This window comes from Herpailurus yagouaroundi, unplaced genomic scaffold (genome assembly GCF_014898765.1).
Source record: "Herpailurus yagouaroundi ecotype Mexico unplaced genomic scaffold, PumYag 160, whole genome shotgun sequence".
Lineage (NCBI taxonomy): Eukaryota > Metazoa > Chordata > Mammalia > Carnivora > Felidae > Herpailurus > Herpailurus yagouaroundi.
In genome coordinates, this window is record NW_024412401.1 from 45,321,184 (window position 1) to 45,333,640 (window position 12,457).

General features: G+C 41.1%; 2 protein-coding genes across 2 annotated transcripts; one reads left to right on the plus strand and one right to left on the minus strand.

The window, feature by feature from the left end:
- The first annotated feature begins 3,379 nt into the window (after positions 1–3,379).
- LOC121034950 (olfactory receptor 1J4-like) lies at positions 3,380–4,317 on the plus strand. The gene is given in 2 exon segments (XM_040482228.1): positions 3,380–3,749; positions 3,752–4,317. Coding segments are annotated over 2 exon segments (936 nt in total).
- A 6,933-nt stretch (positions 4,318–11,250) lies between these two features.
- OR1N1 (olfactory receptor family 1 subfamily N member 1) lies at positions 11,251–12,214 on the minus strand. The gene is given in 4 exon segments (XM_040482229.1): positions 11,251–11,364; positions 11,366–11,716; positions 11,718–11,884; positions 11,887–12,214. Coding segments are annotated over 4 exon segments (933 nt in total). The 5' UTR covers positions 12,188–12,214.
- Between the last annotated feature and the right edge of the window lie 243 nt (positions 12,215–12,457).

The following is a 12,457-nucleotide window of genomic DNA, read 5'->3' on the forward strand; positions in this document are numbered from 1 at the left end:
GGATACCACAATCACCACTGGCCACTGACTCTTGGACCTTTAACCCTGAACCTTGGGGAAATGAGGAACAGAATCAGCTGGCTGTGTAAGATTAGTGGGCACATCCCCAGATTCAAGCTGGGGGCCCCATCTCATCATTCAAGTTCTAGCTGTCAGAATCTTAGTTCTTATTTGCTTAGTGTTAATGGTGCTTAGTTCATAGTTGTTCTTAGTGCATGCAGTGTCAACCAGCCCTTCCCAATGCTTCTCTCCAAAGTCCCTGATCACCACCTCCCCTTTAGACAGCACTGCTGTTTCCACTTAGAAGTATATTTGAAAGGTAACTTTTGCCTAGAGAGCTTTGGTTCCTCTTTTCATTCACACAGCACCTGTATTACAGCTCTTCGTTAGAAGTTGATGATTTCCTCCCTGAAATCCCTAGTATAGTCTCATACATTCACTGAATGTGTCAAATCTTGGGCCCAGGAAAGATTTTCTACCTCAATTACATTTACTGTGTTCCACTGAAGATAAGACCCTGAGTTTCTTCACTAGAGTTCTTTGCATTTTATATGGAACAGGAGCAACACAGCCACATGTAGGACCCCTTGTTTAATTCTTTTTGACTCAGGGACTAGTATCCCAATTTTAGGAAGGAAAACCTGAGACTCCAACAGGTACAATGCCTTGTCCAAAGACATATATCTGACAAATGGTGGAAAGGTGAGTTTAATCCACTCTGTCTGGTTCCAAAGCCTATGCTTTGCCTTCGACAGCACACAGCCTCACTGTCAAAGAAATATCAGTTCTCAGTAAGTGGTGGTTGAGGTATTATTGACCAGAAGGCTGAGTGCGGTGGAGTAAGAGTCCATATATGATCTTTATAAAAGGTTTATGCAGAAAAAAAGATATATTATCAAATTGTATCCAAGGAATTTTTATTAAAATACCAAATCTCATAGACTAGATAAATTTACTAGTTCAGAAAGGAGTAGCCCTATTTATAAAGCATGAGGGAAAGCAGAGAGAATGGAGGGAAGGTGGAAGAAGTCCAGAAGTGTGGGATAGTGGAGGTTTCATTTTCTACCAGGCAGATGTAGTTGGCCCCTTGCCTGTATTCCCAACTTCATCATTGTGTCTATGGCCTTTGCCTGCATCAGGTCATAATCCCACAATGAAGTGGCTTTGTGGCACCTGAACTCTGCTCAATATCTGCCTATTGAGGGGAGGGAGCAGTCAGGAGGGAGAAATAAAGGGGTCTCATGACATGGAGGGCAGGAAACTAACATTGATTTGTGCCAACAATCTGCATGGTGTTTCACCAATATTATCTTATTAATATTCACAATTTTCTCATGACTGAGGCTCATAGTCATATCTCCAATTAAAAAAAATTTTTAATGTTTATTTATTTTTGAGAGAGAGAGAGAGAGAGAGAGAGAGAGAGAGAGAGAGAGAGACAGTGAGAGCACGAGCAGGGGAAGGGCAGAGAGAGAGGGAGACACAGAATCCAAAGTAGGCTTCAGGCTCTGACCTGTCAAAACAGAGCCCACCCTATGTGGACCTTAAACTCACAGACTGTGAGATCATGACCTGAACTGAAAGCTGGACGCTTAACCAACTGAGCCACCCAGGCGCCCCATCATATCTCCAATTTAGAGATAAGAAAATTGAGACTCAAAATGGGTCACTTGCCCAGAACTCACAAACATGAAATAGTATTGCCAGAATGTGAATCTATTTCTAATTGCATTGCTTGTCTGATACACCACACTGCACTCAGACATGGGGCTCTATCTTTAACATCATAGCCAACAGTCCAAAATGCTGGAGTGAGCAGACACAGATTAGGAGCCTGGGCCAGGCACTCTTCTCTACTGGCCCACCTAGAACTCTCTTGTGTTGGCAGCTTTTCAGTAAGTTTAAAAAAGAAGATAGTATACCCAGATGGAGTAGTAGTATGCTCAATTCATCAGCCTAAAGAAGCAAGGGATTTTAAACCCACCTGTATAAAGCTCTTCTGAATTTTTCTTTCAGTTAACAACTACTATAATGCAATCCTAACATCCTGCATTTACATACTGTATGTAGGCAGATATAGGCATTTGACATTGATTTTTGTCTTAAAGGAACTTTTAATTAAGACACAGTGAGGTCATAAATATCTTTTCCTACTTACTTTGCAGGATTTGGTAATTTAGGCTTTAGACTATTTTAATGGGTAAATAGCAGTGGTTGAGGGAGAACACAAATAGATTTTGTAAGAAACAAAACCTCCTGGACATGTGTAGAATTTTTACAGGGCTGATTATCCAGAACTGTAGTTCAAGATGCCAAGAGCCCAAATGAGGAAGCTAAAGAAAGGAGCAGGGGGCATATCATGGCGCCTCTTTGACCTCTCTTGATAACAGCTCTTTCTCTCTTTTTTTTTTAAATATTTATTTATTTATTCGGGGGGAGAGTGCAAGTGGGGGAGGGGCAAAGAGAGGGGGACAGAGGATCCAAAGCAGGCTCTGCGCTGACAGGCTGACAGCAGTGAGCCCGATGTGGGGCTCTAACTCATGAACCGCGAGGTAATGACCTGAGCTGAAGTCAGACGCTCAACTGACCGAGCCACCCAGGTGCCCAATAACAGCTGTTTCTATTATGAATTGTGTATTTTCATCGTGTCATGCAAGCTCATTGAATCATGAAGAAATTGGAAAATGATCTAAAGAAGTCCTGATAAATGTAATTCCTAGCAATAAATATATAACTGTCAGCAATATTTTTGCATTTTTAAACAGTGCTCTTGCAAGACGGAGCTCTGACAATTTCTGAGTTCAATCGACAGATATGTTTTCTTTGACCTTTATACATTATGGAAATTTTGGATATTTACTTTTGATCCACTTACCTTTGGGAAGATGGAATCCCAATTTGTTGAAACCTTCTCCTTATATTTTACTTATTAATGGATTCGGAGTCAGATTTCAAAACCTTACAACTTGAAAGTTAAGTCTAACCTGACAATTGTCTTTAAACATACAGAAATGGAAGAGAAATTAGGGAGATTTTAGCTTAATAGTTCCTGCTAAGACAGTGCAAGGCTTTCTCTTTACTGACTAGACATAGCTATGAAAATACGTTGTGGCCTGGGCTGCCTGTCCCCTGGATGGTGAAAAATGCCAGTTGAGCCACTTTTTCTTCTATAGCAAACTGTCTTCTCTGTTGGCAAATTCTCTCATTTGACATGATAAACACCATCCAGTTTTTAAAAATTTGTTGAGACATGGCGATGCGGACAGACACTGGCATATTCGCCAGTAAAAAGGATCTCATTTTTATCTGCCTGAGGTTAAATTAACATCTGTTGATTTCTGCTTTTTCACTGTCCTTTTACCCAGAGCAGAAGGTGAACATGAGGCCTGAGAACCAGAGCAGCACATCTGAGTTCCTCCTCCTGGGGCTCCCCATCCGGCCAGAGCAGCAGGCCATATTCTTCACCCTATTCCTGGGCATGTACCTGACCACGGTGCTGGGGAACCTGCTCATCATCCTGCTCATCAGGCTGGACTCTCGCCTCCACACCCCTATGTACTTCTTCCTCAGCCACTTGGCCCTCACTGATGTCTCCTTCTCATCTGTCACCGTCCCCAAGATGCTGATAAACATGCACTTTCAGGATCAATTCATCCCCTACACAGGCTGTGTAACACAGATGTATTTTTTCATATTTTTTACTGATCTGGACAATTTTCTTCTCACATCAATGGCATATGATCGGTATGTGGCTGTCACCCACTCCACTATACCACCATCATGAGAGAGGGGGTGTGTATCTTACTAGTAGCTGTATCTTGGATCCTGTCCTGTGCCAGTGCCCTGTCTCACACCCTCCTCTTGGCCCAGCTGTCCTTTTGTGCTGACAATGCCATCCCCCATTTCTTCTGTGACCTTGGTGTCCTGCTCAAGCTCTCCTGCTCAGACACCTCCCTTAATGAGCTGGTCATTTTCACAGCAGGTGTGGCAGTCATTACTATCCCACTAATTTGCATCTTGATCTCTTATGGCCACATTGGGGCCACCATCTTGAAGATTCCCTCTACCAGGGGGATCTGCAAAGCCTTGTCCACATGTGGCTCCCACCTCTCTGTGGTATCTTTGTATTACGGAACAATCATTGGGCTGTATTTTTTCCCTTCATCCAGCAGTTCCAGTGACAAGAACATTATTGCCTCTGTGATGTACACAGTGGTCACTCCATTGCTTAACCCTTTCATTTATAGCCTAAGGAACAGAGACATGAAAGGGTCCCTGGAGAAACTCCTCAACAGGCCAATAGTCTTATGTCAGTGACATCTGCTCATCTTTATAACAGACATAGGTAATCACATATCCCCAGATGCTAGACTGCTAATCTTAAGCCTAGCATGGAATAGGTGCTCAGTATATATTTGACAACTTCAATTACATTGTTACAGTTATTCACTCTTTTCCTACCAACTCTTTAGTAGAGGCTGTGAATTCTTAGTTGATATCATTGATTACTACTCTTGTCTATTAGATTGTGATATCATGTAGCTAATACAATGTATGTTTCTCCCCTTATTTCCTGGGAATTTATTAGTTCTTTTCAAAAAATAGTTTATTGAGGTATAATTGACATATAAATGTTATGTTATAGGTATTTAAAGTGTACACCTTTATGTTTTGATATGTATATGTTGTGAAATGATTGCCATTTCAAGCTAATTGATATACCTATCACCTCCACATAGTTAACATTTTGTTTTATTTTTTGTGTGTGTGGTGAGGGAATTTAAGATACATTCACCTAGGGGCACCTGGGTGGCGCAGTCGGTTAAGCGTCTGACTTCAGCCAGGTCACGATCTCACGGTCCGTGAGTTTGAGCCCCGCGTCGGGCTCTGGGCTGATGGCTCAGAGCCTGGAGCCTGTTTCCGATTCTGTGTCTCCCTCTCTCTCTGCCCCTCCCCCGTTCATGCTCTGTCTCTCTCTGTCCCAAAAATAAATAAACGTTGAAAAAAAAATTAAAAAAAAAAAGATACATTCACCTAGCAAATGTCAAGTATACAATACAGTATTGATATCTGTGGTCATCTTGCTGTACATTAGTTCTCAAAAACTTTTTCATCATGCATAACTGAACTTTGTACAATATACTAGGTGAAATAAGTCAGACACAGAAAGACAAATCCTGCATGATCTCACTTTTATGTGGAATCTAAAATAGTCCTATTTAGAGAAGCAGATATAGAATGATGATTGCTGGGAGCTAGGGGGAAGGAGAAATTGGGTGATATTGGAAAGTTATTCTTTGAGAAAGAAGCTATAAATGAAATCAGGAGGGACTCAATACATTTTAATTTATTTTCATTTAGGATAGAGTAAATACCAGAAAAATAGTGAGACTTTCTTTTTTTTTTTTTCTATGAACCAAAACCTGTATTTAAAAAAAAATCAGTGGTTAGAAGTTATCAGGGACATTTTATATGCTTTTCCTTCATGATATAGAACTGTAAATACTTTTAAAGTAGGTATCTCCTAAACCTTTTATTTTTTTATTTTTTAATATGAAATTTATTGTCAAATTGGTTTCCATACAACATCCAGTGCTCATCCCCAACAGGTACCCTCCTCAATGTCCATCACCCACCCTCCCGTCCCTCCTACCCCTCATCAACCCTCAGTTTATTCTCAGTTTTTAAGAGTCTTTTATAGTTTGCCTATCATATAGATTCTGTCACTCATTAGCTATTTTGCAAGTTACCTACTCTACGTCAGTGTGTCTAGACCTTGTCGTACACAGCTGGATAAAGATACAACCTCCATGCAAAAGAAGGGAACAGTCTAGTGGTGTAGAGACAGGTGAGCTAAAAATATACAGGAATATTAAAAAGTGCTTTAATATAATACTATTGATAATAATTGTGCTTTTTGAGCATGTTACTGTGTTGGGCATGCAATTAAAAGCTTTATCTGTTATTATCTTTTTTAGTGCTCATAATAATCCTATGAAGCATGTACATTATTATCTGCATTTTTCATTTGAGGATAATGAACTTAGAGACAATGGCCTAAATATAATAAATGGCAGTAGCATAGGGAGGATATAGTTAACGCTGCCTGGATATCACCAAAAGCTTTACAGAGGAGGTAGTCCTGTAGCTGGGTTTTGAAAGATGTTCAGGATGATGATGCCTAATGAGAGAAATGGCAGTCTTGGCAGAGAGAACAGAGTGAATGAGGGCACTGAAATAGCATAGTTCAGGAAAATGTAAAAAGTGGGTGTTGCTAAAGCATATGTGTGTATGAGTTGAGGGGGGCAAGAGATGAGTCTAGACAGTCAGATAAGGACTATATGGTGAAGGGGTTAGGATGTTCTGTTGGGGATTTAAGACATTGCCTTTCAAGTGACTGGGCACCATTTGCTGGGAATGGGGTGCAGTAGGGATTAAACCTGGGGAAGGTTACATTTGTATCCTAGAAGACTATTCATGGGTTGGCATGGTTGCCACATGGGTTGGCAATGAATTGGAGAGCCTAGAGACAGAGAGCTCAATCAGAAGGTTATTGTGCATCCAGGTCACAGATGATGAAGGCCTGAATGAAGACAATGGCATGGGGACAGACAAAAGAATATCTTAGAAGGTAGGCTAGAGTGGTCTTGGTAATTAATGGGAAGTAGGTGGTAGAATAGGATTGTTCTGGATTTCTGTTTCTGTAAACTGATATGTAAGAACATAATGAAGGCTAGGCACTTTGAATAATTTTGATCAGGCTTTAAAATCTTTTAAAAGTCAGTTGAGCATCCAACTCTTGATTTCAGCTCAGGTCCTGATCTTGCAGTCCATGAGATTGAGCCCCACATCGGGCTCTGCGCTGACAGTGCACAGAGCCTGCTTGGAATTCTCTCACTTTTTCTCTGCCCCTCTCCCACTCGCTTCTGACTCTCTCTCTCAAAATAAATAAGTAAACATTAAAAAAGTCTTTTAGAAGTGAGGAAACAAGATTTTTATTGAATATATTTATTGTCAAATTGGCTAACATACAGTGTGCTCTTGGTGTTGGGGGTAGATTCCTGTGGTTCATCGCTTATATACAATACCCAATGCTAATCCCAACAAGTGCCCTCCTCAATGCGCATCCCACATTTTCCCCTCCCTGCCCCATCAACCCTTAGTTTGTTCTCTGTATCTAAGAGTGTCTTATGGTTTGCCTCCCTCGCTCTCGGTTTGTAACTACTTTTTTCCCCTTCCCTTCCTCCAGGTCTTCTGTTAAGTTTCTCAATTTCCACATATGAGTGAAAACATACGATACCTGTCTTTCTCTGACTGACTTCTTTCACTTAGCACAATATCCTCCGGTTCCATCCATTTTGCTGCAAATGAAGAGGATTTCATTCTTTCTCATTGCCAAGTAGTATTCCATTGTATACATAAACCACATTGTCTTTATCTATTCATCACTTGATGGGCGTTTGGGCACTTTCTATAATTTGGCTATTGTTGAAAGTGCTGCTATAAACATTGGGATACATGTGCCCCTATGAATCACTACTCCTGTATCCTTTGGATAAATTCCCTAGTAGTGCTATTGCTGGGTTTTAGTGTAGTTCTATTTTTAATTTTTTGAGGAATCTCAACACTGTTTTCCAGAGCATCTCCACCAATTTGCATTCTCACCAACAGTGCAGAATGGTTCCCGTTTCTCCACATCCTCGCCAGCATCTGTCGTTTCCTGAGATGTTGATTTTAGTCACTCTGACTGGTGTGAGGTGGTATCTCACTGTGGTTTTGATTTGTATTTCCCTGATGATGAGTGATGTTGAGCATCTTTTCATGTGTCTGTTGGCCATCTGGATGTCTTCTTTGGAAAAGTGTCTATTCATGTCTTCTGCCCATTTCTTCACTGGATTATTTGTTTTTTTAGGTGAATTTCACAAATTTTTTATAGATTTTGGATACTAACCCTTCATTCAATATGTTATTTGCAAATATTTTTTCCCATTCCGTTGGTTACCTTTTAGTTTTGTTGATTGAAGGAAACAAGTTTCTAACCACCTGTTTTTTTAATTTTTTATTTATTTAAAAAATTTTTTTTAAATGTTTATTTTTTGAGAGACAGAGACAGAGTGTGAGCAGGGGAGGGACAGAGAGAGAGGGAGACACAGAATCTGAAGCAGGCTCCAGGCTCTGAACTGTCAGCACAGAGCCCGACAGCCCGATGCAGGGCTCGAACCCGTGAATCATGAGATCATAATCTGAGCCAAAGCTGAACACTTAACCAACTGAGCCACCAGGTACCCCACCACCTGCTTTTTAAAAAAAAGGTTCCAGGGGCTCCTGGGTGGCTCAGTCAGTTAAGCATCTAACTTTGACTCAGGTCATGATCTAGAAGTTCATGAGTTTGAGCCCTGTGTTGGGCTCTGTGCTGACAGCTCAGAGCCTAGAGCCTGCTTCAGATTCTGTGTCTCCTTCTCTCTACCCCTCCCCACCCATGCTCTCTCTCTCTCTCTCTCTCTCTCTCTCTCTCAAAAAATGAATAAACATTTAAAAAAATTTAAGATTCCAAGCAAAAGGCAGGCAAATACCATAAATAGGCAAATTTGAAAGCTCTTCATTATCACCCCCAACTCAATCCCGATTGAAAGCACATCCTACTCACATGACACTACCTACATGAAAAGACTTATAAATAATTTGTATTTACAAATAATTCAGGGTGAATTATTTTATTGTCAACATCATATTAACTCTACTTAAAACGGGTGACCTTAAAGGAACAGAAGTGTGAACATAGGGATTGGGGTGGGTATACTAGGATGTATCAAAAGAAGAATAAATTTGGAACTTTGAATACAGTGGTAACTATTTTGACTGTGTAGGACCTAAGAATGTTAGACTACTCAACAGTGACAGGTAATAGAGTCCCCAGGTGGATCTTTGTACACTCTATGCTGACTTAATTGCTAACTGACACAATGATATTGGGGAAACCAAAACAGACATGTAGTCTCATCTCTTAGTCTGCTTGGGGCCTGTGGGAAAGCCCCAAACAGGGTTACAACATGTCTGCACTGCCACTGGATTAAGATTCCGTGAGGCTCAGAATGGAGAAAGAAACTAGAAGACCATCTAGAGAAACCACCATCTAGAGAAACCAGAAGGTAGGGATAATTGGGCCAGTTTGAGCAGCAGGTTCAGGACATCAAGGGGACACTGATAGCAGGGATAGTGTGGAGCTGTATCCAGTAATCTTACACCTCAGCCTTCCTCGTATCCAGGGGTTATGTCATCAGGCCTTAGAACTCTTCCAAGGGACCCTCTCCTGAAATAACTGATCATGAGAAGTAGAAGGTATTTTTCTTGCCAGTTCAAAGGACAGAATAAAGCTAGGCCTTCTGTGGCCCACAATCTAGAACATTAGATGTCAATAGAATGAAAGAAGAGGTGCAAACTAAGGAAATCAAAAGAGAAGGACTCCTGGGTGGCCACCAGCTCCAGCCCTGACTATAAGAATGCCCCCTCCCCCTGGCCCTACCAAGGACTCCTACAGAGAATTATCTGGAAAGGAGATCTAGAGAAAAAAGTCAAGTCCTGATTCAGGTTATCAAACAAATGGAAAACTCAAGTACTAAGATGTGGCATGTGGCTTGACACAATTTGCATTTGTGCTCACCAACTGTGGAAGTCTGGAACAGTTTGATTGTGTGGGCAATGCTCAAAAATTATTTGTTTAAATAAATAGAGGAATCATGGAACATTTTAAGATAGGTTGAATCTGAGAAAAAAAGTACAATGGGGAATGGGATTTGGGTAGCTAGTAGATACTTCGTCATACCAGAGAAATGTAAGGAATTTAAATTATGTGGCTCTTATTTTTTTTTAATTTAATTTAATTTTTTTTAATTTACATCCAAATTAGCATATAGTGCAACAGTGATTTCAGGAGTAGATTCCTTAATGCCCCTTACCCATTTAGCCCATCCCCCCTCCCACACCCCCTCCAGTAACCCTCTGTTTGTTCTCCATATTTATGAGTCTCTTATGTTTTGTTCCCTTCCCTGTTTTTATATTATTTTTGTTTCCCTTCCCTTATGTTCATCTGTTTTGTCTCTTAAAGTCCTCATATGAGTGAAGTCATATGATATTTGTATGGCTCTTATTTTTAAATAATAATATTTTAGGGGTGCCTGGGTTGGTTAAGCATACAACTCTTGATTTTGGCTCAGGTCATCTCATGGTCATGAGATCAAGCCCCAGGTCAGGCTCTGCACTGGGCATGGGGCCGCTTGGGATTCTCTCTCTTTCTCTCTTTCTCTCTCTCGCTCTCCCTCTGCCCCTTCACTGCTTGCACTCTCTCTGTAAAAAAATCATATTTCAAATATTTCTAGGATTCTTAGAGGCAGAAGAAAACTTATTTGCTTATAAACTTTTTCCAACTCTGCAACTAAGTTATGTGGCGGATGCCTCTTTTTTAGATCTAAAGGCAAACCTGGAAGCAAACAAAGATGGTTACAGTGTTCACACCTTTTAAGTCATTAAAGGGTGCTGACATTGAGCATTTCTGACCATCAAAGGGAAGAGACAGCACAAAGAATTCATCTTTTCTGGTAAAATCTTGGCAAACTGTGTGAAGTGGGGCAACCAGTACAGAAATCTCAACTCTGAACTTCAGTCTTCTGATGTGGAACCCTTTATCTAGTCTGCATCTCCTGGAAAGTAACCTCTGTCCTTTATTTATTTCATCTTTACCTCCATTTAATGCTACCACCAAGACAGCCCCCAATTTTTTTTATGATTGGCAAATTAATAATCTGGAAATGGAAGTGTTATGAAAGCAGGGACTTGGTCTTATCCCATGCACATAAGGAACTTAAGTTCCTTAGCTCTTAGCACTTAGCTCCCAGCACCTAGCAGGGGTCTGGTAGATATTTGTTGAATGAGTGAATCTCAGAGAAAGGATTGTTTTGACTTTTTGAGTGGGGGCAAGGATGAAAACTTACAGCAGTAATAAAAATAGCTTTCACTTATTGAAAACCTACTATTATTTGTCACTATACAAAATGCAGTTCAGAGTTTATCTCAGTTCATCTAGTCCTCCAGTCACCTTACTGGAGGATAGAGGTAACTATCTCCATTTTATAGATGAGAAGACTAAGGCTCAGAGTGGATAGGCAATGGGACTACAATCTTATGGCTAGTATGTGGCAGACCCAAAACTGAAGCCAAGTTTGTGGCTTTAATGAAAAGCCACCATCACTGCATCTAAGAGGATAAAATTCTCCTGTGACTGAGGAGCCTCTTAAGGGCACCCTTCACATCCTTGTTCCTCAGTCTATAGATAAAGGGGCTCAACATGGGGGTCACCACAGTGTACACTTGCAGCTGCTGCCATGTCCTTCTCTTCAGAGGCAACAGAGGCAGGGCACAAGTAGGCACTGAAGAGCGTCCCATAGAACACACAGATGACACAGAGATGGGAACTACAGGTGGAAAAGGCCTTGCCTTCTGCACCAGGAGTTTGGACCCTTAGGAAGGCCAATATAATGTGGATGTAGGAGATTTCAATGCAGATAAAGGGGACAATGAGTACTGTGCCTCTAATGGCAAAAACCATCAACATGCTGATGTGAGTGTCGGAGCATGACAGCTTCAGGATAGGAGTTATGTCACAGAAAAAGTGAGCTATTTCCCCAGCAACAGAGAAGGACAGCCAAGCTATGAGGAGGGCAACAGTGAGTCAGGGCAACAGTGTGGGTGAGGACACAGCACAATGCAAGCAGCAGGGCACAGACTTGGGGGCTCATGACTGTCGAGTAGTGGAGAGGGCGGCAAATGGCCACATAATGGTCATACACCATTACAGCCAGGAAGAAGCTCTCCAGATCGCCAAACATCAGAAATACATTTGTATGAGGCAACCAGTATAGGAAATGGTGTGATGTTGAGTCTGCACATTTACCAGCATCTTGGTAACTGTGGAAGATGTTAAACCTATGTCAACAAAAGACAGGTTGGTCAGAAAGAAGTACGTGGAGGTGTGGGGGTGTGGGTCTGATCTGATGGCCAGGAAGATGAGCATGTTCCCAGTTAAAGTGACAAGATACATACACAGGAAAATTCCAAAGAGGAACTGCTTTTGCTCTGGTAACTTGGATATTCCTTGGAGGAAAAACTCAGAGATGCTGGATTGGTTTTCCATGACTCTGCAGCATCTGGAAGCTAGGGAGGAGAGTTAGATGCTAGATTTCTTCTAGAACTCTACATGTGATGACTCTCAAATCTTCTAACTTCCAAATCTCTCTTTATATTCATTATCTTCCCTAATCTGACTTCACTTCTAATCTGACTGTATTTCCTTCTTTTTCCTCTTTTTTAGGAATCTCATAGATTCTTCCTTTCTTTTCTCTTTCCCTCTGGTCAATATTTTATACTCTTCTAAGGAGGCTCTGGGTACTTTTCAGTCCTGGCA